General features: G+C 47.2%; 1 protein-coding gene across 1 annotated transcript in view; it reads right to left on the reverse strand.

Moving 5' to 3' along the window:
- The window catches only part of WDR27 (WD repeat domain 27), a 954,066-nt gene that overhangs the window by 565,657 nt on the left and 361,146 nt on the right, over window positions 1-27,263 (reverse strand). The window contains exon 14 of the mRNA XM_075339621.1: window positions 12,099-12,170. Coding sequence (XP_075195736.1) covers window positions 12,099-12,170 — 72 coding nt within the window. The remainder of the gene's footprint in view (window positions 1-12,098; window positions 12,171-27,263) is intronic.

A 27,263-nucleotide genomic window follows, 5' to 3' on the forward strand; every position in this document is an offset into this window, starting at 1 on the left:
AACCAAAGAAGCTGCTTGTATGAATAAACACATTAGTCCTTTCTTCAGTGGAAAGTGAGTTCCAGCATAATAGATAACAGAGCCATTACAGGGGACCTTGTTAATGAAGATCATTAATAGCGTATCTAAAAATCTAAAATAAAATGATGTGGCGGGCCTTGAGTTTCACACTCCTGAAATAGAGGCACAAAGTTTTGGGGGTAGAAGTCTTTGTAATTTGCAGAGATCCAGGTATCCAAATATGTATTAGCCAAAGAGGCCCATTTTAAAGGAAATTAATCTCTCAGGCAAGACACTAATGGAATGGAATAATAATATCAAGGACCTTGGATTTATGGGTGTTCACTTTATAGTTGCTAAGGCCTCCAAAGGTCTTCATAGAGCTTTATGGACAGCATCTGTAACCTAATCTCTAAAAGCCGCTTTACACGCAACGACATAGCTAACGAGATATTGCTGGGGTCACGGAATTCATGACGCACATCCGGCCTCGTTAGCGACGTCGTTGCGTGTGACACCTACGAGCGACCGCTAACGATCCAAAAAACGGCACAAATCGTTGATTGTTGACACGTCGTTCCTTTCCCAAATATCGCTGCTCATTTTGGACGCAGGTTGTTTGCCGTTCCTGAGGCATCACACATCGCTACGTTTGACACCCCGGGAATAACGAACAACAGCATTCCTGCGGCAACGAGGTTGGAGTGACGTTAATGCGGCTGCTCTCCGCCCCTCCGCTTCTATTGGTACCCCGCTGTGTAACGTCGCTGTGACGCTGCACGAACTTCCCCCTTAAAAAAGAGTTTGTTCACCGGCCACAACGACATCGTTAGGAAGGTATGTGTGCGTGACGCATATACTAGCGACATTGTTCGCCACGGGCAGCGATTTGCCCGTGACGCACGCACGACGGGGGTGGGTGCGATCGCTAGCAATGTCATATAATATATACGGCAGTTCTGGGCGTCTGCTGGCTGATATTGTTAGGCTGGGGGGCTTCCCATAACGTGGGGCTCCCCATCCTGAGAATACCAGCCTGCAGCCATATGGCTTTATCTGGCTGGTATTAAAATAGGGGAGGACCTCACGCCGTTTTTTTTAATTATTTATTTATTTCTCTGCTCCATAGTGACACGCCCACCGGCGGCTGTGATTGGTTGCAGTTAGACAGCTGTCATTCAGCGTGTGGGCGTGTCTCACTGCAACCAATCATATTTGCCAGTGGGCGGGGAAAGCAGGGAATACGAGATTAATTAATGAGCGGCCGGCTTTTTCAAAAGAGGAAAAGCCGCCGGAGTTTAGAGAACAGCCGTGCAGCGCCGCGCCTGAGATCAGGGAACGGTAAGTATGAGAGAGGGGGGAACTGACCGATAGACAGCGAGAGGGACAGATAAGACAGAGAGACCGACCGACAGACATAGAGACCGACCAACCGACGGACTGAGGGAGAGAACGAAACAGAAAAAGAAAAAAGACCGACATCACATGAAAAAAGCACAAAACGTACAGGGAGCAAACAGAGATGCTTCCGTGTCACTCGGACGTGCGCACAGACCCATTGACTTTCATTGGGTCCGTGCTGCGTGTTGCGTGCTGAAAACGGACATGCTTCCGTGCAAAACGGAGACACAAACGTAGCACGCACACGGACCCACAGACCTTAATGAAAAACGCACATGTGTCCTCAAACATTAAATAACATTGGTGCACGTTTGGCCGTGTCTCCGGTATATACGGAAACAAAACAAACACGCACATGTTTCACGGATGTGTGTTTCAGGTCTAAAATTGGGGGGGGACCGCACGCTGTTTTTTTTTATTATTTATTTATTTTACTGCACAGTATAGACACGCCCACTGGCTGCTGTGATTGGGTGCAGTGAGACACCTGTCACTCAGCGTGGGGGGCATGTCTGACTGCAACCAATCACAGGCGTCTGTGGGTGGGGAAAGCAGGGAATACGAGATTGATTAATGAGCGGCCGGCATATTCAAAGTAATTGTTGCCGCATATTCTCTGCACAGCTGTTCCTCACCACGCTGGTGATCGGGGAGCGGTAAGTATGAGAGAGGGCTGCTCACTTCAGTCACTCGGGGGATTAGCGGTCACTGGTGAATCCTTCACAGGTGACTGCTAATCAGTATGCGGCACACAGACAGAGCCGCAGCATGACAATGAAGTCGGGTGAAGTTCACCCGAGTTCATTCTCATCGTGCAACTCCGTCTGCTGTCAGACGACATGTATCAACGACATTGTGCAACACACAAATGGACATTCCACACGGACATTCCACGTACACATACACAGGCATTTTACACACAAACACGGACATTTTACACGTACACACGGCTCGCATACGCCATCACACGGATGCCATACGTACCGGAGAAACGCCCCAAAAAAACGGAACACGGACCCGAAAAACGGACCGTGTCACACGGACGTTTTTTATGCAGAAGTGTGTTTTAGGCCTCAAGAAGACTTTTAGGAGTGAAATGAAAGTGAATGATCAGTTCACTGGTAAATGGGTAATAAGATACTGTAGAAAGTATTCACGATTTCCAACAGCTTCGCACTATGTTAAATATGTCTGTGCTGACTGCTGACATGACGTCAAAAAACTGGGATAGCAGCAGGAAAGTTATTAAAATAAAAAATACTTACCTTTTCATTACACAGAAGATCCAGTAGTGACAGTAAGTAGAGACTAATGGTCCTCATTGGTTTTTATTTACTTCCTTGTAAACAGACATGATCACTCAAGTCACTTACTGGTAATGCTGGTGTCACGGGCGGGGAGGACGCCGCCGCCGCGCGCTCGCTAACGCTCGGGTCCGGCGCTGCTGTGGCTACTGCTGCTCGGTGGCTCGAGCGGTAGGCCGGATCCGGGGACTCGAGCGGCGCTCCTCGCCCGTGAGTGAAAGGGCTGGTTGGTTTGGGGGATTTAGTCCGTGACGCCACCCACGGGTTGTGGTGAAGATGGGCACCACCGCTGCTGGTGATGGGGATCCCGAGAGCGATGGTGGGGAGCAGCTGGGATGTTGTTTTCCCCCTCCGTGGGTAGGGGTCGGTAGTCCCGTGGCCTGGTGGTGCGACGGGGAGGCAGGGTTGGTGAGGTGCAGGGTTGCAGGGACAGCGCGGAGCAGTGCCGGATGGCACGGGTGTACTCACTCAGTAAGAGATGCACAAAGTCCTCGGTAAACCAAACGGCTGGATGGACGGGTCCCGCAGCTGGCTGCAGTGTCTCTTCCCGGACAGGTGATGGCGGCTGTCTTTCCCTGCACCTTGATCTACTTGTTTGACTACTATGGATCCCCAACGGTAGTCCGTTCCCCGGTGTATAGATGCCGGAGGAGCCCGTTTGCCCGCAGGCGCTGGCCCCTGGGTCTCTAGCCTTAGGCGGTAGCTGTATACCCTCATGGTGTGGGCGGTTGCCTTCTATCGGGTCTTTGGCTCTTAGGAAACCCCTGGGGTTCCGGTCACACTCGGATTTGACTATTGTCGGCGGCTCCAAGCCTGTTCGTTGCCCGATGGCCCTGCCTGTGCGTGCTGGCTTCACTTCGCTCCCCGGTCGGTACCGGCGGGCCAACGCCCGACCCCGGTCCTACGGTTCCGCGTTGCTTCACCACTCCTGCAGATGGCCACCACTGTCTGCCAACCTTGCTGTCAGTGCCTGGGCCACAAACCCAGATACCCAAGAGTTTACTCCTCACTCTTCAAACTCCACCTTCTAACTGACACTTTTTCCGCCTCCAGGCCTCTGAACTCTTCGGTGGGTGGGGCCAACCGCTTGGCTCCGCCCCACCTGGTGTGGCCATCAGACCCTGGAGGGAGGCAACAAGGGTTTTGTTTGGCTAATGTTACTGTCTAATGGGGGTGGGGGTGTTTGTGTGTTATCTGTGACGACCTGGCTAGTACAGGGCACCACATTCCCCCTTGGTGAAATGCAGACCGTCCGTGGGCTGCCCGTCCATCACCGGTTTTATTTTTTTTCAAAACTGTAAAAACATAAATAACATATCAACATTTCAAACATAAGCATTTTTTTTTTTTGATCACTTAAACGTTGCACATATAAAAACACTTTTAATAATAACGGACGGACGGACGGACATCTTCCGCTCTCCCACCCAAGAAACCTAGCCCTGATGCTGCCCCTAAGAAGTGGGCAGCACCCCTTGACCCCAGTCCAGGTTCAGGCTGCCCGAGCGGGAACGGGTACGGTTACTCGCACCCGGCTGTCACTTCAGGGGACCCCACATCCAAGGGGGACCCCTGACCCCCGGAGGATGGCAACCAGTCCTGGTGGTGGACGGGCCCCAGCCTGCTCTGCATCGGGCCCTTCCTCCAATCTGCCTCTCCGGAGGCGACAACGGTTTCCATCCCACAAAACTATTTACAAGCCCACAAGTTCGTCGGTGGCCTGCCAGTTCTCAGCCATGTTCATGAGCAGTTTCTCATGTGGGTGGTAAAAACACACAGAGTCCCTCTGGGGACAACTTGCCGGCAACGGCCGGGATAATCACTGTAGCTAATCAGATGATCTTTTCGGTTGATTTTTGTCATTCATTCTGCTGAGGTTCCCAACGGGGGACAACTTGCTTGCAACGGAGGACTGCTGCCTATTCCACCCCATCCTCTGAGGTGGCCTCGCCCTCCGCTGTTAATATTGCAAACATCTGGTGGCAGGCCTGGTGGGAGAGGGCCACCCGGTATCCGTTCCCTCCACCACGCAGGACATAGAAAGCTACTGGCGCATTGCCATTGGGAAGACCCTCACCCGCTTCCTCGGACTCCGAGACCGGTTCTGTGTCAGCCCCCGAGCTGCTGTCATCTGACTCCTGGGGACTAATGGTGGGACTTGGCAGGTCGGTAATGGTTTCCAGCTGAGCCCAAACTCGTGGCTCCTCAGTGGCAAGTAACCCGTCATTGGCCGGTGTATGGAGGTCTGCCATCGGTTCTTCTAAGTCACCCGCTCCACCTATTGATTGGCTGGCTTCCTCTCGGGCCTCCGGGCCCTGGCGGGGCAACACGGACTCTGCCACCTCCATCGGGGACGACGGTCTGAGCGGGGTTGTAGGGGCGGTCAGCACAGGCGATGGGTCGGGCCCTGCTGGGGCCAGGGGTAGACCGAACCCTTCAGCCGCAGCGGCCGGTCCTTCAGGGACACAAGGGCGTGGGTCACTCACCAGCTCCTCTAGCATGGCCTCTATTTCATGCGCCCGCACGACCACAGCCAGCTCCTCCATCTCAGCGGTCCAGCGATTTAGCAGGTCCCGTACTTGGGCCCGGTTACGGCAGCACAATAGTATCACTTGGGTATTCAGCCAAGCCGCCGTCCCTGGGGCAGGCTCCGGAGACTCAGGCCTCTCAGGTGGTGCGGACATGTTGCAAGCTGCTTCCAGGAACCGGTTATGTTTGTAGAGTCCTGGCGTCCCCGCTTTTATAGCCTCGGCTACATTAGGCAGACACGCACCCGCCCCCCCTTGGTTCTCTTCAGCACTTCCGCTTGTTGGGGGCGGGGCTTCACTTTCGCGTCTTCCCTGCTCGGAGAAGACGCTCGAGCGGGAGATTTTCGCGCCAAGATGGTGGCGCTTCAAAATTTTCGGCCGGACACCGCCGGCGGAGATCACAAGGCGCACTTCTACTGGTAAGTAGATGGGTTCAATCCTGTTCATAACGCCAAGTTGTCGCGGGCGGGGAGGACGCCGCCGCCGTGCGCTTGCTCGCTAACGCTCGGGTCCGGCGCTGCTGCGGCTACTGCTGCTCGGGGACTCGAGCGGTGGGCCGGATCCGGGGACTCGAGCGGCGCTCCTCGCCCATGAGTGAAAGGGGTGGTTGGTTTGGGGGATTTAGTCCGTGATGCCACCCACGGGTTGTGGTGAAGATGGGCACCACCGCTGCTGGTGATGGGGATCCCAGGAGCGATGGTGGGGAGCAGCTGGGATGTTGTTTTCCCCCTCCGTGGGTAGGGGTCGGTGGTCCCGAGGCCCAGTGGTGTGACGGGGAGGCAGGGTTGGTGAGGTGCAGGGTTGCAGGGACAGCGCGGTGCGGTGCCGGATGGCACGGGTGTACTCACTCAGTAAGAGATGCACAAAGTCCTCGGTAAACCAAACGGCTGGATGGACGGGTCCCGTAACCGGCTGCAGTGTCTCTCCCCGGACAGGTGATGGCGGCTGTCTTTCCCTGCACCTTGATCTACTTGTTTGACTACTATGGATCCCCAACGGTAGTCCGCTCCCCGGTGTATGGATGCTGGAGGAGCCCGTTTGCCCGCAGGCACTGGCCCTTGGGTCTCTAGCCTTAGGCGGTAGCTGTATACCCTCACGGTGTGGGCGGTTGCCTTCTATCGGGTCTTTGGCTGTTAGGAAACCCCTGGGGTTCCGGTCACACTCGGATTTGACTATTGTCGGCGGCTCCAAGCCTGGTCGTAGTCCGATGGCCCTGCCTGTGTGTGCTGGCTTCACTACGCTCCCCGGTCGGTACCGGCGGGCCAACGCCCGACCCCGGTCCTACGGTTCCGCGTTACTTCACCACTCCTGCAGACGGCCACCACCGTCTGCCAACCTTGCTGTCAGTGCCATAAACCCAGACACCCAAGCGTTTACTCCTCACTCTTTAAACTCCAACTTCTCACTGACACTTTTCCCGCCTCCAGGCCTGTGAACTCCTCGGTGGGTGGGGCCAACCGCTTGACTCCGCCCCACCTGGTGTGGACATCAGACCCTGGAGGGAGGCAACAAGGGTTTTGTTTGGCTAATGTTACTGTCTAATGGGGGTGGGGGTGTTTGTGTGTTATCTGTGACGACCTGGCTAGTCCAGGGCGCCACATTGGCATATATGGCACCACACTAATGACTGGCTGTATTTCAAGTTAAGCATAACGATTCAAAGCACCCTCTGGTCCAGCAGCCACCTCGGTTATCCAGATCAGTGCCTTGCAAACCTACCTGTTGGCATTCCAATACTTAGTAATTTAGTAGGCCTGGCAAGGCTCCTCTGGCCATAGACTACAATTGTGGCCACTGAGCCAAGGTCCTGCAATTCTTTTTGCTTAACTTTAGGTGTATGTGATGGCATTACTGCAGGGAAGTGAAAGAGATCAGTGGAAACCATCAGAATATTATTGCATGACTTAGGTGAACAGGTGAGTATTCAAGTGTCTTGCTGTTAGGCCAGTTTTACATTCTGGGATCCTTTAATTATTAATAGCGTTATCAATTAAATTAAATACATTTTATATAGGTAAATACATTGCTAACTTTTAATTAAAGTTCTTTTTTATACATTTATTTGTATTTATTTATTTGGCATTAAAAATGTATACGGTATATTTGAAATATATACTATACTAAAGGTATAGGGAAATAAAAAAAGAAACACTGCACTCTGCAGAGTAACATATCCTTTAGAAATGAAGAAGATATATACAGTTAGGGCCAGAAATATTTGGACAGTGACACAAGTTTTGTTATTTTAGCTGTTTACAAAAACATGTTTAGAAATACAATTATATATATAATATGGGCTGAAATTGCACACTCCCAGCTGCAATATGAGAGTTTTCACATCCAAATCGGAGAAAGGGTTTAGGAATCATAGCTCTGTAATGCATAGCCTCCTCTTTTTCAAGGGACCAAAAGTAATTGGACAAGGGACTCTAAGGGCTGCAATTAACTTTGAAGGCATCTCCCTCGTTAACCTGTAATCAATGAAGTAGTTAAAAGGTCTGGGGTTGATTACAGGTGTGTGGTTTTGCATTTGGAAGCTGTTGCTGTGACCAGACAACATGCGGTCTAAGGAACTCTCAATTGAGGTAAAGCAGAACATCCTGAGGCTGAAAAAAAAGAAAAAATCCATCAGAGAGATAGCAGACATGCTTGGAGTAGCAAAATCCACAGTCGGGTACATTCTGAGAAAAAAGGAATTGACTGGTGAGCTTGGGAACTCAAAAAGGCCTGGGCGTCCACGGATGACAACTGTGGTGGATGATCGCCGCATACTTTCTTTGGTGAAGAAGAACCCGTTCACAACATCAACTGAAGTCCAGAACACTCTCAGTGAAGTAGGTGTATCTGTCTCTAAGTCAACAGTAAAGAGAAGACTCCATGAAAGTAAATACAAAGGGTTCACATCTAGATGCAAACCATTCATCAATTCCAAAAATAGACAGGCCAGAGTTAAATTTGCTGAAAAACACCTCATGAAACCAGCTCAGTTCTGGAAAAGTATTCTATGGACAGATGAGACCAAGATCAACCTGTACCAGAATGATGGTAAGAAAAAAGTTTGGAGAAGAAAGGGAATGGCACATGATCCAAGGCACACCACATCCTCTATAAAACATGGTGGAGGCAACGTGATGGCATGGGCATGCATGGCTTTCAATGGCACTGGGTCACTTGTGTTTACTGATGACATAACAGCAGACAAGAGTAGCCGGATGAATTCTGAAGTGTACCGGGATATACTTTCAGCCCAGATTCAGCCAAATGCCGCAAAGTTGATCGGACGGCGCTTCATAGTACAGATGGACAATGACCCCAAGCATACAGCCAAAGCTACCCAGGAGTTCATGAGTGCAAAAAAGTGGAACATTCTGCAGTGGCCAAGTCAATCACCAGATCTTAACCCAATTGAGCATGCATTTCACTTGCTCAAATCCAGACTTAAGTCGGAAAGACCCACAAACAAGCAAGACCTGAAGGCTGCGGCTGTAAAGGCCTGGCAAAGCATTAAGAAGGAGGAAACCCAGCGTTTGGTGATGTCCATGGGTTCCAGACTTAAGGCAGTGATTGCCTCCAAAGGATTCGCAACAAAATATTGAAAATAAAAATATTTTTTTTGGGTTTGCTTTATTTGTCCAATTACTTTTGACCTCCTAAAATGTGGAGTGTTTGTAAAGAAATGTGTACAATTCCTACAATTTCTATCAGATATTTTTTTTCAAACCTTCAAATTAAACGTTACAATCTGCACTTGAATTCTGTTGTAGAGGTTTCATTTCAAATCCAATGTGGTGGCATGCAGAGCCCAACTCGCGAAAATTGTGTCACTGTCCAAATATTTCTGGACCTAACTGTATACCTCAACTTTTAAATATGTGATTACCTGGAGGACAGAAGACTTCTGTGTTATTAAGGATCATTCACATGTCAGTTTTTCATGCACAAGTAAAATCCCTTTTTTATCAGTGATACAACTTATACAATGTATGGAGCTGTTCACATGTCTGTGATTTTATGCAGAGTCTTCCTTGCCAAGTTATGGAGACATTTTTGATATTGATCTGAGTGTCCAATCAAACTCGACAATGGAAGTCTCTGGGTCAGTCAAAAAATCAGACTGCACTTGGATACCATTCCGTGTACTGTCCGTTTTTTATAGACTACTAGATAAAAGAGGGTGGAGAAACGTTTTTTTTTTTCATATCAGTGAAAAAGTGCTGAAACTGACTAAATTATCATGCCTGTGATAAAAACCTGATTAACTTAGATCAAAATTAATGATGAAACTTGGCCTGTTTTTCTCGTACGTGAAAAAAACTGATGTAGCTTTTAGACAAGCAAAACTCTTTACTGCTTATGACATTACTGGTCTCTGTAGGCCCTAGTGTGGATTCAGGGCCATTAAGATGTAATGTGTAAAGGGTGTAATGATAGCGGTGGCAGGGATCGCCAATGTGACTTGGCCCGGCAGGGTTAAAGGCCCGGTGCCCGCACTGCAGAGAAGCAGCCGGCTCCTCTAAGTAAGAGAGGAGCTGCGCTTTTCAGTGGCAGACCATGCGGCCCCTATGGGGCTCATGAGTCAGGGGGGCCCGGTGCCAGCGGCGACACCGGGTCCCCCTTGCCCGCAGGCCCTCGCATAAAGTAACGATAAAGGGTGGAGCAGATTGCTTCGCTCCATCCTTCAACATTCTTCCCCTGTGCCTGCACTCGACGTCTCAATGCAGCAGAGCCAGGTGACGTCACTACTACGCAACTGCTTTATGGGGGCTGCATAATGCAATATGAAGGACACCTTATACATGAACTATGGGGGTGCATTATAGGGGGCTGCATAATATAATATGAAGGACTATGGGGCTGCATTATAAAACATGGAGGACTAAGAGGGTGCATTAAATGCTATGGAGGCTGCATCCTATAATATGAAGGACACCTTATACATGGACTATGGGGCTTCATTATAGTACCTGGAGGCCTATGGGTGCATTAAATGGTATGGGGGCTGCATAAGATAATATGAAGGACTATGAGGCTGCATTTTAAAGCATGGAGGGCTATGGGACTGCATTATAATATACTGTATGGAGGCCTATGGGTGTGCATTAAACAGTATGTGGGCTGCATAATACAATATAAAGAACTATGGGGGCTGCATTATAATATATGAAGGGTTATGTGGGACCCATTATACTATATGGAAGGCTATGTGGGGGCCATTATAGTATTTGGAGAGCTATTTACGAGGGGGGACAAAGATAAAAGCATGGGATGGGAAAGTTTTGTGCTGAGGGAAATAGACTCTTTCCCATGCTCTGCTATACATTTTTCTTTCAGCACCGAGCTTTCCAATGCTCTGATATCATGGAAAAGCTGGGTGCTGAGTGAAAGATGTATATCAGAGCATGGGAAAGCTACGTGCTGAGTGAAAGATATATAGTAGAGCATGGGGAAGGTGCATGCTGAGGACAAGATGGATAATAGAACATAGGAAAGCTGGGTGCTGATAGAAAGAGGGATTTAAGATCATGGGAAATATGAGTGCTGAGGGAAGGATCCATGTTATGAATTGGTAATCGTGGACGATCACAAAAAATCCCATAAATCAGGAAAAAACAAAAACCACAAGAGTAGTTGGAAACTAAGTTGACTGCAATCCCCTATCTATCAGACAACACTAGAAGTAGCAGTGGGATGTTCCTAACACACCTAGACACCTTGTCACTGCCGGAGAAACTTGCTACACCTCAAAGATAGAAATTAGGAATCCTAACTTGTCTCGGAGCAGTCCCCAAAGGAATAGCAAGCCCCCAACATGTAACGACAGTGATGTAAGAAAACACAATACACAGATAGAAAATATAGATTAGCAAAGGTGAGGCCCGACTTACTAGATACAACAGGACAGGAAAGATAACTGATTGCATCCATCAAAAAACCCTGCAAAAAATACCAAACTCCTGATATAAAAAAAGCCCTAAGACCACACGGTCTTCCCCCACTATATTAGGTACTTTTGTGCCAGACACTTTAAACAGAACTGCAGACATAATGGGAAGGAACAAAATCACAGAGCAAATGATATTCAAAAGTGCAAATAATCAAAATCAGAACAGGGAGAAACTTCCTTTCTTTCTGAAGGAACTGCCCTCTCAAAAATAGCAGACAGCCATATCCTCACATACAAGAAAACAAACACAGAAGAAAATGTAAAAAAAAACCCACAATTAAGCAAAGGAAACCTGCAGACTTATCTGGAGTGAATTCTGGCGCAGGATAAATAGAGGAAAATGAAGGAAAAACTCCAAACCATCTTCAGAGGCAGAAGCAAACATTTATCACCGACAGCAGCCAAGCAGAAACTACTCTCCTAAATACACCAGGCTGGTCTGCAATAGGACTTCCTGGATTACAAATTAATTCCAACATCTGTTTGAATCACTGATTCAGACTCAGCGTCATTACCATTCCTGGCCACTAGAGGGAGCTCCACACCAGCACCCACTCAGATGACATTTACAACAGATCCAAGTGTCAGCGACACTACCCTGTACCCCGAGTGTCGGAGTCATTATCCTGTACCCTGTGTTGGTGTACAGTTGGGGGGTCCAGGTCCAAACTTGCACTAGGGCCCATCAAACTCTAGTTATGCCAATGCCATTAAGATATATATACGGAAGTTATGAAGTGGTAAATCATTGATGATGTAAATAAATTTGATGTAAAGCATAAGTGGTTCAATAGGCATATCAACATTTTTTACACTAAGCAAAGCTTTATAGATTTCCAGCAAGCATTTTCAGAAAACATATTTTCCATACATGTGTGTGATCTAAAATATAAGAAACCAGCAAAACTGAGGAATTATTACCTTGATATCTCTTTCTTTACTTTGGAAAGCTGACTTGTCTTTATATTGGTTTTTGGAGAAAACATTTGCATTCTAGAAGAAAAAGCCATCAATAACATTAGCAATAAATTCTATACAAGGTAAAAAGAAGGTGCGTTGACATTAATCAGTGTTTAACCCCTTAGGCGGGCTTTGCACGCTGCGACATTGCAAGCCGATGCTGCGATGCCGAGCGCGATATTCCCCGCCCCCGTCGCAGCTGCGATATCCTTGTGATAGCTGCCGTAGCGAACATTATCGCAGCTTCACATGGACTCACCTATCCTGGGACGTCGCTCTGGCCGGCGACCCGCCTCCGTATTAAGGGGGCGGGTCGTACGGTGTCACTGCGACGTCACACGGCAGGCGGCCAATAAGATCAAAGGGGCGGACATGAGCGGGATGTAAACATCCCGCCCACCTCCTTCCTTCCGCATATCCTACGGAAGCCGCGGTGACGCCGGTAGGAGCTGTTCCTCGCTCCTGCGACTTCACACACAGTGATGTGTGCTGCCGCAGGAGCGAGGAACAACATCAGACCGTCGCGTCAGCGTAATTATGGATTACGCCGACGCTGCACCGATCATACGATTACGATGCTTTTGCGCTCGTTAATCGTATCATCGAACTTTTACACACTACGATGTCGCATGCGATGCCGGAAGTACGTAATTTTCAATTTGACCCCACCGACATCGCACCTGCGATGTCGTAGTGTGCAAAGCCCGCCTTAGTGACAGAGCCAATTTTGGCCTTAATGCCCAAGCTGAATTTTACAATTCTGACCTTTGTCATTTTGATAGGTTATAACTCTGGAATGCTTCAAGAGATCCTGGTGATTGTGAAAATGTTTTTTGTGATATATTGTATTTCATGATTGTGGTAAATTTAGTACGATATCTTTTGTGTTTATTTGTGAAAAAATCAGACATATGGCGAAAATGTAGGCAATTTTCAAATTTTGAATTTTTCTGCCCTTGACTAGAGAGTTATTCCACATAAAACAATTACTAAATAACATTTCCCCATGTCTACTTTACATCAGCGCATTTTTTGAAACATAATTTTTTTGTTAGGAAGTTAGAAGCTTTAAAAGTTTATCAGCAATTTCTCATTTTCCCAACAATATTTACAAAACCATTTTTGTAGGGACCGCATCATGGTTGAAGTGACTTTGAGAGGCCTAGGTGACAGAAAATACCCCAAAGTGACCCCATTCTAAAAACTGCACCCCTCAAAGTCCTAAAAACCACATCCAAGAAGTTTACTAACCCTTCAGATGCTTCACAGGAATGAATGCAAAGTGGAATGAATAAATAAATACCGTACATTTACATTTTACCTAAAAATGTTGCTTTAGCCTCAATGTATTCACTTTTACAAGGTATAGATTGACAAAATGACATGTTTAATCATATCCGATGGGAGAGAAATAATTTGTATCGGCAATGTATTTCACTTACATGATTGCCGTTATACGGTGTATAACAGCGGTCAGATGACCGAGTACCAAAAAAAACTGCCCGAATCGTGATCTCCAGGGTCTCAGCTATCCACGGTAGCTGAAACTCCAGAGATTTTAAAACTCTGGGGGTGCTATACACTTTTTTCTTGCCACCATTTTAAAATGGTATTAAGGAAGAAGAACCCTTAACTTCAGCCGTTTTAAAATGTATTGCGGTCATTAAGGGGTTAAAGAGCAAATTCTATCATTTTCTAAAGTACAGAAATATGTTTTTGTTACTGTTCATCTTAAATAAAAGAATACACCTTTGCTTTTGCTGCATTATAATGTATGCATTCATGTATGCGCGTCTTGTTTCCAAGTCTCTTACTGACTATTTTTTTTAAAACGAATGACCAGTTATTTTGTAATCGAAAATTAGAAAAATAAAATTATTAAACTAATTAAAAAATATTGCTATAAAAAAATTTTCTACATAGTTACTAATGATGGGCAGACTCGTAGATACCCGGGACCAGAGTGTCTAACCGGGTTTAAAAAAAACCCATTCCCAAACCAGAATTGATCCCGAGTATCTGCCCGGATGCCGGTCCCCATATAAGTCTATGGGGACCAGAATACCGCGATTAAAAATGGTGGTAGAAGGGATAGGGACATAGGAACAAATGCACTATAGTTACTAAGTCTCCGGTGCGACTGTAACTGCTCCCACGGTCTCTCATTCCCATCTGAGGCTGCTCATTACCTTCACTGCATATGTACTGCTTTCCCCACCCACCGCATCTGTGATTCGTTGCAGTCAGACAAACCTCTACCCTGAGTGTCAGCATGTCAGCTGACTGATTACAATCACAGATACTGTGTGTGTCTATCATGGTATAAAAATAAATAAATAAAAAAAAAATTGTTGTAGGGTCCCCATATATTATGATACCCAGCACAGATAAAGCATGCAGCTACAGGCTGCAGCACCCAGCCATGCGCTTACCTTAGCTGTGAATGAAAATGAGGGGAACCGCATGCGGCTTTTTTTTTAATTATTTAAACAAATAATTTTAAAAAACAGCAGTCCCCACCAATTTTGATACCCAGCTAAGATAAAACCCAACAGCTGGGGGCTAGTATTCTCATGCTGAGGAGACCCATGCTTATTGGAGCCACCCAGCCTAAAAATAGCAGCCTGCAGCCACCCAGGATTGCCACATCCATTAGATGCAACAAACCCAGCACTTTACCTGGCTCTTCCCGATTACCCTGGTGCGGTGGCAATCGGGGTAATAAAGGGTTAATCGTAGCTCACACCTGACACTAAGTCCTAGATTAGTAATGGGTGGCATCTATGACACCTCTCCATTACTAATCTATATGTGAAAATAAATAAACCCAAACACCAAAAAAAGTTTTATTGAAAATAAAATACAAAAAAGCACTCTCTTTCACCACTTTATGAACCCCCAAAACACCTCTGCAGGTTTGACGTAATCCACACAAGATCCCATGACGATTCCAGCTCTGCTACATCTGAAGTCACATCATGCAATCATGGAACAATGACCTCCTGCTGTGGACTTCAAACATAGACTAAGCCATGCGATGAGTGGTGACGTCACTCACATTATTTAAGGTCACAGCTGGAGGTTCCCACAGACAAGACCACAGGTAACCTGACCTCAGGTGACTTCTTTAAACTCAGTGACTGTTAGGTTACTGAGTTTAATGAAGTTACCTGAGGTCAAGTTACCTGTGGTCACAGGTAGAGGATTGTGGGAAACGCCAGTGTCGCGGGCGGCGGGGCGCTGCGCTCACTAATGCTCGGGTCCGGCGCTGCTGCTGCTGCTCGGTGGCTCGAGCGGTGGGCCAGATCCGGGGACTCGAGCGGCGCTCCTCGCCCGTGAGTGAAAAGGGGGTGGTTTGTTTGGGGATTTAGTCCGTGACGCCACCCACGGGTTGTGGTGAAGATGGGCACCACCACTGCTGGTGACGGGGATCCCGTGAGCGATTGTAGGTAGCAGCTGGGATGTTGTTTTCCCCCTCCGTGGGTAGGGGTTGGTGGTCCCGGGGCCCGGTGGTGTGATGGGGAGGCAGGGTCGGTGAGGTGCAGGGTTGCAGGGACAGCGCGGTGCGGTGCCAGATGGCACGGGTGTACTCACTCAGCAAGAGATGCACAAAGTCTCCGGTAAACCAAACGGCTGGATGGATGGGTCCCGCAGCCGGCTGCTGTGTCTTTCCCCGGACAGGTGATGGTGGCTGTCTTTCCCTGCACCTTTGTGTACTGTGTTGACTCCAATGGCTTCCCAACGGTAGTCCGCTCCCCGGTGTATAGATACCGGAGGAGCCCGTTTTGCCCACAGGCACTGGCCCTTGGACTTATAGCCGGTGGCGGTGGCTGTATGTCCTCACGGTGTGAGCGGCTGCCTTCAATCGGGACTTGGTTGTTAGGGAACCCCGGGGGTTCCTGTCACATTCGGATTTGACTATTGTCGGCGGCTCCAAGCCTGGTCGGGATCTGATGGCCCTGCCTGTGTGCTTAGCTTCACTCCCCGGTCCGGTACCAGTGGGTCACCGCCCAGCCCCGGTCCTTACGGCTCTGTGGAGTTCCACCAACTCCTGCAGACGGCCACCACCGTCTGCCAACCTTGCTCTCAGTGCCTGGGCTCCGACCCAGACACTAGCAGTACGTGACCTCTCACTTTCACCTCCTGAACTCATCTGTCTGCTTTTCCCGCCTCCAGGCCTGTGAACTCCTCGGTGGGTGGGGCCAACCGCCTGGCTCCGCCCCACCTGGTGTGGACATCAGACCCTGGAGGGAGGCAACAAGGGTTTTGTGTCTGACTAATGTAACTGTCCGGGGGTGGGTGTGTGTGTGTGTTTTGTCTGTGGCTACCTGGCTAGTCCAGGGTGCCACACCAGCTGTGGTCGCAACTAACCTGAGTGACGTCACCGCTCATTGCTGCTCAGTCTCTGCCTGAAGTCCACAGTGGGAGGTCATTGTTACATGATTGCGCACTGTGACTTCAGATGTTGCAGAGATGGAATTGTCATGGGAGCTCATGTGGATTACATCGAACCTGCAGGGGTCTTTTGGGGGTTAATAAAATGGTGGGACAGGATGCTTTTTAGAAGTTTTATTTCAAATAAAGGATTTTTTCTGTTTGTGTTTATTTACTTTCACTTACTGATTAGTAATGGGGATCTCATAGACGCCTCCCATTATTAATTTAGGGCTTAGTGGCAGCTGTGATTAACCCTTATTACAGTAATTGCCACTGCAGCAGGGCAATCGGGAAGAGCTGAATAAAGCGCTAGGATTGTTGCATCTAATGGATACAACATTCCTGGGCAGCTGCAGGCTTCTACTTTTAGGCTGGGGGTCCAATAAGCATGGGTCTCCCAAGCCTGAGAATACCAGCCCCAGCTATCAGGCTTTAACTTGGCTGGTTATCAAAATTGGGGGGACCACACAACATTTTTTAAAATTAGTTATTTAAATAATTTTTTAAAAATGCTACATGCACTTCCTCTTATTTTGATACACAGCCAAAATAAGCACATGGCTGTGGGCTGCAGCCTGTAGCCGTATGCTATATCTATACTGGGTATCATAATATTGTGGGGACACTATGCCAATTTTTTTTCTTATTTATTTTTACTGTACAATATAGACCGGCGGACAGAGTCTGTGATTGGAAGCGTCAGACTGCAATCAATCACAGACGTTGATAGGCAGGGGAAACAGTGCATATGAATGAAGGATATCATGTGGCACCCGAAGTAGAATGAGCGGACCAGGAAGCAGTTACAGCAACGCCAGAAACTTGATAAATATAGCTTTATTTTTTCTTTATTTTTTCATTATCCGAGTGCCGGATCCGGATCAGTAATCCCCTTAGAATTCCAGGCCTGGGTCCGGCATTTAGGTACTTTTGAACCCGCAGGGGTCCAGAATTCAGTCCGGGTTCGGTTACACATAATAACATAATAAATATATACCTAATACTTTAAAGGAACCTGTCATGTTCGATGTAGGGTTAATCTTTAGCTTAATAGTGTAATGAAGGTGCTAAGATACAGTACTTAAAGTGTGGCACCCTGGAGAAAATTATTTTCATCTCTCCTAGAAGGTGCCAGCTTTCAGTCATGCAGGTGTGCTAGTGTGGAGTGGCTATTGTCACTGCTCACATAAGTGAGAGCAGCAGTGGTAACCACGCCCCAGCACTGACTGACAGCCAATTCTGCAATGCATCACTGCAATCGGTGAAAAGCTTACAGCCACCACTCTCCATGCTGTGAGCAGTGAATGTCATTTCTCTGGGCACACCTGCATGACTCCACATCGGTGGCTCCTAGGAGATATAAAGTCAATTTTCTGTACTTTCAGTACAGTGGCCGGGCACCTTCTTAACATTATTAACCTAGAGATTAACCCTGCATCTGCAGGTTAATAGTATTATAGGACATTGCAGGTTCATTGTTTCATATTATTGTCCCTTTGTCTCTCTGCCAAACTAAACAGAATTTTCCTCTACCGAACTTCTCAGTTTCAACCATAATCAGAAGTCTGTTAGATTACATGACAAATTACTCTCTGTTAAGGTCACTGGCAATATTAAAGTAAATGTTTAGTCTGCAAACGATCTGAACATTCCTTCATATACCCTGCATAAGTCATGCAATATAACACAGAGAGACCATGTCTGGGCAGTGAACATAAGAGTCCATGAATGGAAGCCTCTGACGACTGACGACAACTGTGGACCAGTGATGTGTTCTGTACAACTGTATGTACACTGTAGATAATGGTTTTATATTTATGGACTTATAAACTTGCAAGACCTTCTTCCAAATAGTGGAGCTTGACATAATCCACAGTAGCCACATAACTATAAGTATGCAGTCAAACATGTCTTCACCACTTCACACAGATGATGAGGTCTGGTATGTGAATTACTCAGAGGCGTATAAATTACACTGTGTGGCTAAAACATACTTCCTTTCAGTCCAGACATTTCCCTCGAGAGTTCCAAAATACGGCATTTTTAGTCGAGTCACAGCCTATATAAGATATTAACCAAACAGATGCCACATCTAAGTAATAAGGTCTGCTAGCAGAAAATAAAGATCATTATTGGCCATCTTACAATATATGTGCATCATTGCTAAAACTACTGTATATAATTCCTTCTTTTCTGATACATATGGTGTGTTGTAAACATTTAATCTGTTTTTAATACAGCACATTGGGCTTGGGAAAAGAATTGCATTGCTGACATTTCCATAAAGAAATATGCTGTATACAAGGATCACATTGTATGAGTTTTAAATAATTAATTTGCGTTTCCAGCAGCTCCTTTACCATCTTGGAGCACGGTAGACCCCGACTGGTGATTGGAATATTCACCACCTTATCCTAATCCGCGAGTCCCCTCATAACAATGTATTTCTGCCATTTTCTCTCTCTGACGCCTCCCTCCTCTTCTTGTCTCCTTTCTCCATACAGCTTTATAAAAGGCAATTTCCATCTCATACGTCAGTGTTCTGATAACCTTCACTGAATTTAGATTCTACCAGTGAAAGAGTAGACAAAAGCAGATTTCTGTGATGATATATTTAGGTTTCTTAACTCCTATTGTCTTAAATAAATTAAAAGGGTAGTTGCGCTTTCATCCTTGGCAACAGTTGACATATACAGTGCCTTGCGAAAGTATTTGGCTCCCTTGAATTTTTCAACCTTTTCCCACATTTCAGGCTTCAAACATAAAGATAAAAATTTTAATGTTATGGTGCAGAATCAACAACAAGTGGGACACAGTTGGGAAGTTGAACAAAATGTATTGCTTATTTTAAACTTTTTTAAAAAATAAATAACTGAAAAGTGGGGCGTGCAATATTATTCATCCCCTTTAAGTTAATACTTTGTAGCGCCACCTTTTGCTGCGATTACAGATGCAAGACGCTTGGAGTATGTCTCTATCAGTTTTGCACATCAAGAGACTGAAATTCTTTCCCATTCTTCCTTTGCAAATAGCTCGAGCTGAGTGAGGTTGGACGGACAGTGTTTGTGAACAGCAGTTTTCAGCTCTTTCCACAGACTCTCTATTGGATTCAGGTCTGGACTTTGACTTGGCCATTCTAACACCTGGATACGTTTATTTGTGAACCACTCCATTGTAGATTTTGCTTTATGTTTTGGATCATGTCTTGTTGGAAGACAAATCTCCGTCCCAGTCTCAGGTCTTTTGCAGACTCCAACAGGTTTTCTTCAAGAATGATCCTGTGATCCTGTATTTGGCTCCATCCATATTCCCATCAATTTTAACAATCTTCCCTGTCCCTGCTGAAGCAAAGCAGGCCCAAACCATGATGCTGCCACCACCATGATTGACAATGGGAATGGTGTGTTCAGGGTGATGAGCTGTGTTGCTTTTACGCCAAACATATCATTTGGCATTGTGCCCAAATAGTTCGATTTTGGTTTCATCTGACCAGAGCACCTTCTTCCACATGTTTGGTGTGTCTCCCAGGTGGCTTGTGGCAAACTTTAAACAACACTTTTTTGGATATCTTTGAGAAACGGCTTTCTTCTTGCCACTCTTCCCTAAAGGCCAGATTTGTGCAGTGTACAATTGATTGTTGTCCTATGGACAGACTCTCCCACCTCAGCTGTAGATCTCTGCAGTTCATCCAGAGTGATCATCAGCCTCTTGTAGCATCTCTGATCAGTTTTCTCCTTGTTTGAGATGAAAGTTTGGATTGACGGTCGGGTCTTGGTAGATTTGCAGTGGTATGATACTCCTTCCATTTCAATATTATCACTTGCACAGTGCTCCTTGGGATGTTTAAAGTTTTGGAAATCTTTTTGTAACCAAAACCGGCTTGAAACTTCTCCACAACAGTATCACGGACCTGTCTGTTGTGTTCCTTGGTCTTCATGATGCTATCTGTCTTGAAACAGAACACTGAGACTATTACAGAGCAGGTGCATTTATACGGATATTTGATTACACACAGGTGACTTATATTTATCATCATCAGTCATTTAGGACAACATTGGATCATTCAGAGATCCTCAATGAACTTCTGGAGTGAGTTTGCTGCACTGAAAGTAAAGGGGATGAATAATTTTGCACGCCTCACTTTTCAGTTATTTATTTTTTTTAAAAAGTTTAAAAAAACAATAAATTTCGATAAACTTCACAATAGTGTGGGTAGATGTGTCTACAAAGAAGCGCCTTATACGTTGTGGATGGTACAGTTTCTCAGTTCTCTCCTTTGCAATCTAAATGTGATCGGGATTCAAAGGAGAAAGGGATTTTTGCTATATACAGCAAGTCCCATCTGCACTACTTTCCTGCGTTAATGCTGTTTTGAACTGCTTGGACCATTGCCTTTTAATGGATTTATGAATAAAGTTAAAGAAATTTTTAACAACATCCTGGATTGCTCATGTTATTGCTGGACATTGCTCTGCCATTGTTCATATATATATATATATATATATATATATTGTGATGTGATCACTGGTGATGTGCACAAGGGGAGATGTGTCGCTGAGATTATTGAAATCAGTGATATGAACCTGTGTGGAATACTCCAGCATATTAGGTGCTGAGAGGGTTAATTTGTATTACCTGGGCCGGGTTTGTTGTGGACAGCTAAAGAGATGGGTGGGATGGCTGTTCACCATATCTCCACCTCGGGGTGTAGTCCCAGAGGTAAAAGCCAGGCCTCTGGACACACTCATGGGCTGCTCTGTAACCTCCTGTGCTGAAGGAAGTAGTTCTGTTTTTGTAAAGGGATTGTGGCTGCTGATAATAAACCAGGTGAAAATCGACACGTGAGGTGTTCCTGCATCCATCCACTGCTGAGAGAGTGGCTCTACTACAATTGGTGCTAGATAGCGGGCAGCGTTACCAGGAGCACCTGTTGGATATATTCCTGTGGATACAAGCAGCTGGCGGTGGATCAGCAGGTCTGCGAGGCTCCGTGCTGCAGTGGCGGGAGACCTGCTACTGGAGGTTCCAGGCCAATCCGTTGCTGGGTCCTACTTGGTGAGCAGTGATACACCACAGGCTGGAGATCCTGGTTGTACGGGCGGTACAACCTGGAAAGGTTAGTGGTACTCAAACCCCTCCCCCTACCTTCTTGAACCACCACGTATCATCCATTGGAGCGCCCCTCCTGTTTGTTTTCTTGTTTCAGCATGGAGGGAGCTCAAATGAACGCTATGGAGGCGCTGTACCAATTCCTGGTGTGTGGATAGCAGGAGCTAACTGTGCGCAGCGATGTCGCAGCAGTGGACCAGTTGATGAACTCCATTCTGGGGCCAGTGAGGACACAGGGTGCCCAGGGAGATAACGGGGAATGGTGTAAACTGGGGTCTAAGGACACTGCAAGGAAGCCGCAGACACCCCAAAAGGGGGCGGAGTCCCAGAAAGGGGTGGTCGCCCAAAAGGGGGGGGGAGTCCCAGAAAGCGGTGGTGGCCCAAAAAGGGGAGGAGCATCCCAAACCTAAAGGTGTAGTGGCACCGATGGACCTTAGCCAAGGACAATGGTGCTCATGCTATGCGTGTCCAGTCTGCAGTACAGACTGCCCGGGTAACAAGAAGTCACGTCTGTGTTCTCTGGAAGTTGATGGCAAATGTGTGACTGGGCTGATAGACTCGGTGAGTTTGGTGTCCCTGGTGAGGGCCTCGCTCAATACCTACCTGATTCCTGGAAGGATGCAAGCCAGCGGCAGACATGGGAACATTGGAGAGTATCCACGGTCCCGAGTGATCGTTGAGATGGATGGGGTGTTTGGATCCGTTAATTTTGGTGTAGTGCCTGACTTACCACATCCCATTATAGTAGGCCGGGACTGTGAATTTTTTGAGGACTTGTGGGAGCTGGGGAAAGTGCCCACGAGCTCATACAAAAATCGGAGTGGTACTAAGGAAGCCCCACCACTGCTGGAGGCTGAAGGGGTTCCTTGTTGTATGTTTCTGTGTAAGAAGGAGGAGAGAGTGCCTCCTAGAGGCAACAGCCCTAAGTTAGGAGTGAATAAAGAAAATGGGGAACTTGCCCAACTTAGTGACATAACCTTTAAAATACCAAATGATAGTGTGACCATTAAAAACGGGAGAGCTCCAGACAGGGGGGCTGACACCTGGTTAAGCGGGGACATGTTAGTCCAGGACACCAGGGGGAGTGACGATGACTCCAGTAAAGACACTGACTCGAGAAAGGCAACAAACGAGTACAGTAAGGTACAGATGGGTGAGAAGGGTAAAACTTCCTCCCGATGCTGAAGACGTAATAAGCGCCGAGAGGTGGCACAATGTATGCCGTCTGAGGGTGCAGAGAAGGTGAAATACCTGGTTAATGAAAACATGTTGCCAGTAGCAACTGCTTTGATAGAGTCAGAAAGCGATATCCTGCAAAAGACAGAGGAAGCAGAGACTGAACTGACACATTGTAACGACATAAATCAGCGGTCTGAAATTGCAGAACAGGAGCCTACCAAGGAAGTAATGGTGGTGGTCCCTATGATTTCCAAGTGTGCAGCTGATAGTCTGTCAAGTGAGAGTGGTATAGGAAATGAAATCCTGGAAAGCACTACAAGAAAAGAAATCCTGGAGAGGGTTGGTGGAGGAATAATCCACAACGGCCATGGTGAGCAGTCTGGGGAATTATCTAGTGCTGGGGTGGATAACAGTGAATACAGCCCCAAATCTCTAAAAGGAACAGAGTACCATGCTGAAGGGTGTGACATCCTGGCAGAAGGTGATGCTGAAAACTCCCAAGAGAAGGCTGAGGGTGACACTGCAGAGACCCAAGAGGAAGTTGGAGGTAATGCAGTGAAGTCCCAAGACACAGCTGGTGCTGTAAAAGTGGAAAGAGCCTCTGAGGAGGAGGTGAAGTCTGGACCCGAGGTCTCATCAGGAGCCGAGACCTTGACTGACTCAGTGGGTAAGACCAAGATCGCATACAAGAAGATTGACTCAGCTAAGAGCGTGAAACCCAAAGGCTCTGAGGCTGGGGCTGAACCCGAGGAGTGTGTGACTCAAAAGGTGAAGCCTTTGGTGAAGAATATGGAGGGAGGCATAGAGACCTCAGGAACAGTCTAGTGTCCTTGAAACTAAAGGAAGCTGAACAGTCGTCAAGTGCCTGATAGATGTGCCGGAAGACTTAAGAGAAGCCTGTGCCAGTGAGAAGGTGCATGAGAGATTTCAGAAGGCATGTAAAGTGTACTTTGCCGCAGAGACTAATTGATTGGTGGTATGCTCTTTAAGTGATGTCACAAAGAAGCGAGTGGCCATCCTGAGTGACATGTACCTACGGTGTCTTCCTACGAAGTGGCTCATCACTGCAAAGAAGGATGAAGACACCAGACGCTTGGCGCAGATGAAGCAGCTGACCGCAGTGTTTCAAGAAGTGGTGGTTGTGAAGAAAACATTAATTGGGCTGGCAATAAGAGTGCTAAGAAATAATATTAAGCAAGCCAGGAAGGTTCCAGGTGTTATAGCTGTGCGATTAGAAAAGGATAGTGGAACATTTCGTATCTATGGGAAAACTGCAGAAGCAGTGAAGACTGCTCGAAGGTTGTTGAATTTTGTGGAAGAGATCATACAAGTGCCCAGAGAGATGGTCATGAGGCTTCTTGGACGACATGGAAGAGTCATGCAGGAGATGGTTGATAAGACCGGTGTGATAAGAGTAAGAATTGATATTCATAATGAAGCCAGGATGCCCTGTGAAGTCGGTATGGTTCCATGTGCCATTGTGGGAACGAAGGAGTGTGTTGAAGATATACGAGCCCATCTAGAATACCACCTGGGATACTTGGAAGAATTAAAACAATTGAATCTGGAAGGGCAGAGAATTGCAAACCAACTTCGCCAAGTTGGTGGGAGATGGCGACCATATTTGGGCTATGGCCCAGAAAAGAAGGGTGGCCCACTCGATGAACGTGTTGCCTCAGAGGGCAAAAGCAAGTCCTATTGTAAAGTGAGCCAACGTCATAGAGGACCCGGGTATTCATCAGGCTATAGCACAGACTCTGTAAGGTCTCAGTACTTTGAGACAAGATCTAAAGGACAGAATGAAAGGAGTGATGTGTCTTTGGCCAAAGATGCTGCCAAGAGAGTGCAAAATCTGAGAGACAGACGAAGATGCCCTGGAACAAGAGCCCACAATAGATCTGCAAACAGACAATGCGGAGGGTCTAGATAAGGCAACTCTTCTGTCAGTTCAGTGTTGAGGCCCCTCGATGGTAACCCCTCTAGTGGACAGGATAGCTCAGAGTCAGACAGGACGGTAGTACCGACTAAGGGAGAGTCTCCCTACCGCACTGACCGTTGGCGGCAGCCATGGAGAGATGGGTCTGACCAGGGAGCGTATAAGGGAGTTCACTGGGAATGGTCTAGTGACTGTGACGGACGGTATGTCAAGGGCTGTAGTCCAGGGCGGACAGAGTGGGTGCTCTTGTCCGCTATATCAAGGTGCCCAAAACCCTCGGCTTTGGGCAGAGGGGGGGAATATGTGATGTGATCACTGGTGATGTGCACAAGGGGAGATGTGTCGCTGAGATTATTGAAATCAGTGATATGAACCTGTGTGGAATACTCCAGCATATTAGGTGCTGAGAGGGTTAATTTGTATTACCTAGGCTTGGTTTGTTGTGGACAGCTAAAGAGATGGGTGGGATGGCTGTTCACCATATCTCCACTTCGGGGTGTTGTCCCAGAGGTAAAAACCAGGCCTCTGGACACACTCATGGTCTGCTCTGTAACTTCCTGTGCTGAAGGAAGTAGTTCTGTTTTTGTAAAGGGATTGTGGCTGCTGATAATAAATCAGGTGAAAATCGACGCATGAGGTGTTCCTGCATCCATCTCCTACTGCTGAGAGAGTGGCTCTACTACAATATATACCGTATTTTTCGGACCATAAGATGCACTTTTTTTCACCCAAATGTTGGGGGAAAGTTGGGGGTGCGTCTTATGGTCTGACTGTGGCTGCGGGGAATGAGGGTGCTGCGGTGGAGCGGGTCATCGGGGGCACGAGCAGGCTACTATAGCAGCCTGCCATGACCACGTGTGCCCGCTCATTACATATGCACGCCCATCCTCCCGCCCATTTCTCAGCGCAGAAGCCGGCGCTGACAGGTGGGCGGGAGGACGAGCGGGGACGCGCGCATAGTAAAGAGCCGGTCCACATGATCACCCCTGGCAATTACAGCCTGGAGTGATCATGTGCGGCTGTATTCACTGCCCCCCGCACATCATTATCAGCGCGGGGTGCAGTGAATCAGTGTACTCACCCGTCCCCGTGTGTGGAGCCGTTCCCCCGCAGCACGCGATGTCTTCCTGTCTGTGCCGGTCAGCTGATCTGTGCTGATCAGCTGATCGGCACAGACAGGAAGACATCGCGTGCTGCAGGGGAACGGCTCCACACACGCAGGTCAGCGGCGCAGAGAGGAAGATGATCGGTGCTGGAGGGAGTGAGGAAAAGGTGAGTATAAACGTTTGTTTTTTTTTCTCTGTGCTATAGGATACAGGCCATATACCAGGATGGTATATGAGCACGATGGGGGCATATAGCAGGATGGGAGTATATGAGCAGGAGGGATGGGGGGTATATGAACAGGATGGGGGTATATGAACAGGATGGATGGGGGGTATATGAACAGGATGGAAGTATATGAACAGGATGGATGGGGGGTATATGAACAGGATGGGGGTATATGAACAGGATGGGGGTATATGAACAGGATGGGGGTATATGAACAGGATGGGAGTATATGAGCAGGATGGATGGGGGGTATATGAACAGGATGGGGGGTATATGAACAGGATGGGGGTATATGAACAGGATGGGGGTATATGAACAGGATGGGAGTATATGAGCAGGACGGATGGGGGGTATATGAACAGGATGGGGGGTATATGAACCGGATGGGGGGTATATGAACCGGATGGGGGGTATATGAACAGGATGGGGGGTATATGAACAGGATGGGGGTATATGAACAGGATGGGAGTATCTGAACAGGATGGGGGTATATGAACAGGATGGGGGTATATGAACAGGATGGGGTATATGAATAGGATGGGGGAATATGAGCAGGATGCTGGTATATAAGCAGGATGGGGGTTTATAGCAGGATCATATACAAGGCAGGAGGATCATTACCAGGATGGGGTACCTTAGTAGAGAATTTGGGGACATTACCTCCATAACAGTGTCAGCAGCAGATCCTCGCCCCATAACAGTGTGTCATGACCACATTTTTTTGCTTAAAAGTTTTATTTTCCTATTTTCCTCCTCTAAAACCAGGGTGCGTCTTATAGTCCGGTGCGTCTTATAGTCCGAAAAATACGGTATTTATATATATTTATTTATTTGCCATGCACATAATGTGTGTGTACAAATACACTGAGTGTCAGTGTTATTATCCGTACCCTGAATATTGGGGTACGGTGGGGGGCCCAGGTCCTAATTTTGCATCGGGGTCCATCGAACTCAAGTTACGCCACTGTTCACCTCACCTCACAAAATATAAGCCATCCCTGCTCCATCAACCAACAATTGAAAACATTAAGGGTCTTGAAAAATGGTGACACAAACCCCAAATTTTTTTAAGCAATCTCCTGATTTTTTTTGACCACTAAAATAATAAATAAACTGGACATCTGGTATTGCCA

The sequence above is a fragment of the Anomaloglossus baeobatrachus genome, chromosome 3, assembly GCF_048569485.1.
Source record: "Anomaloglossus baeobatrachus isolate aAnoBae1 chromosome 3, aAnoBae1.hap1, whole genome shotgun sequence".
Classification (NCBI taxonomy): Eukaryota; Metazoa; Chordata; class Amphibia; order Anura; family Aromobatidae; genus Anomaloglossus; species Anomaloglossus baeobatrachus.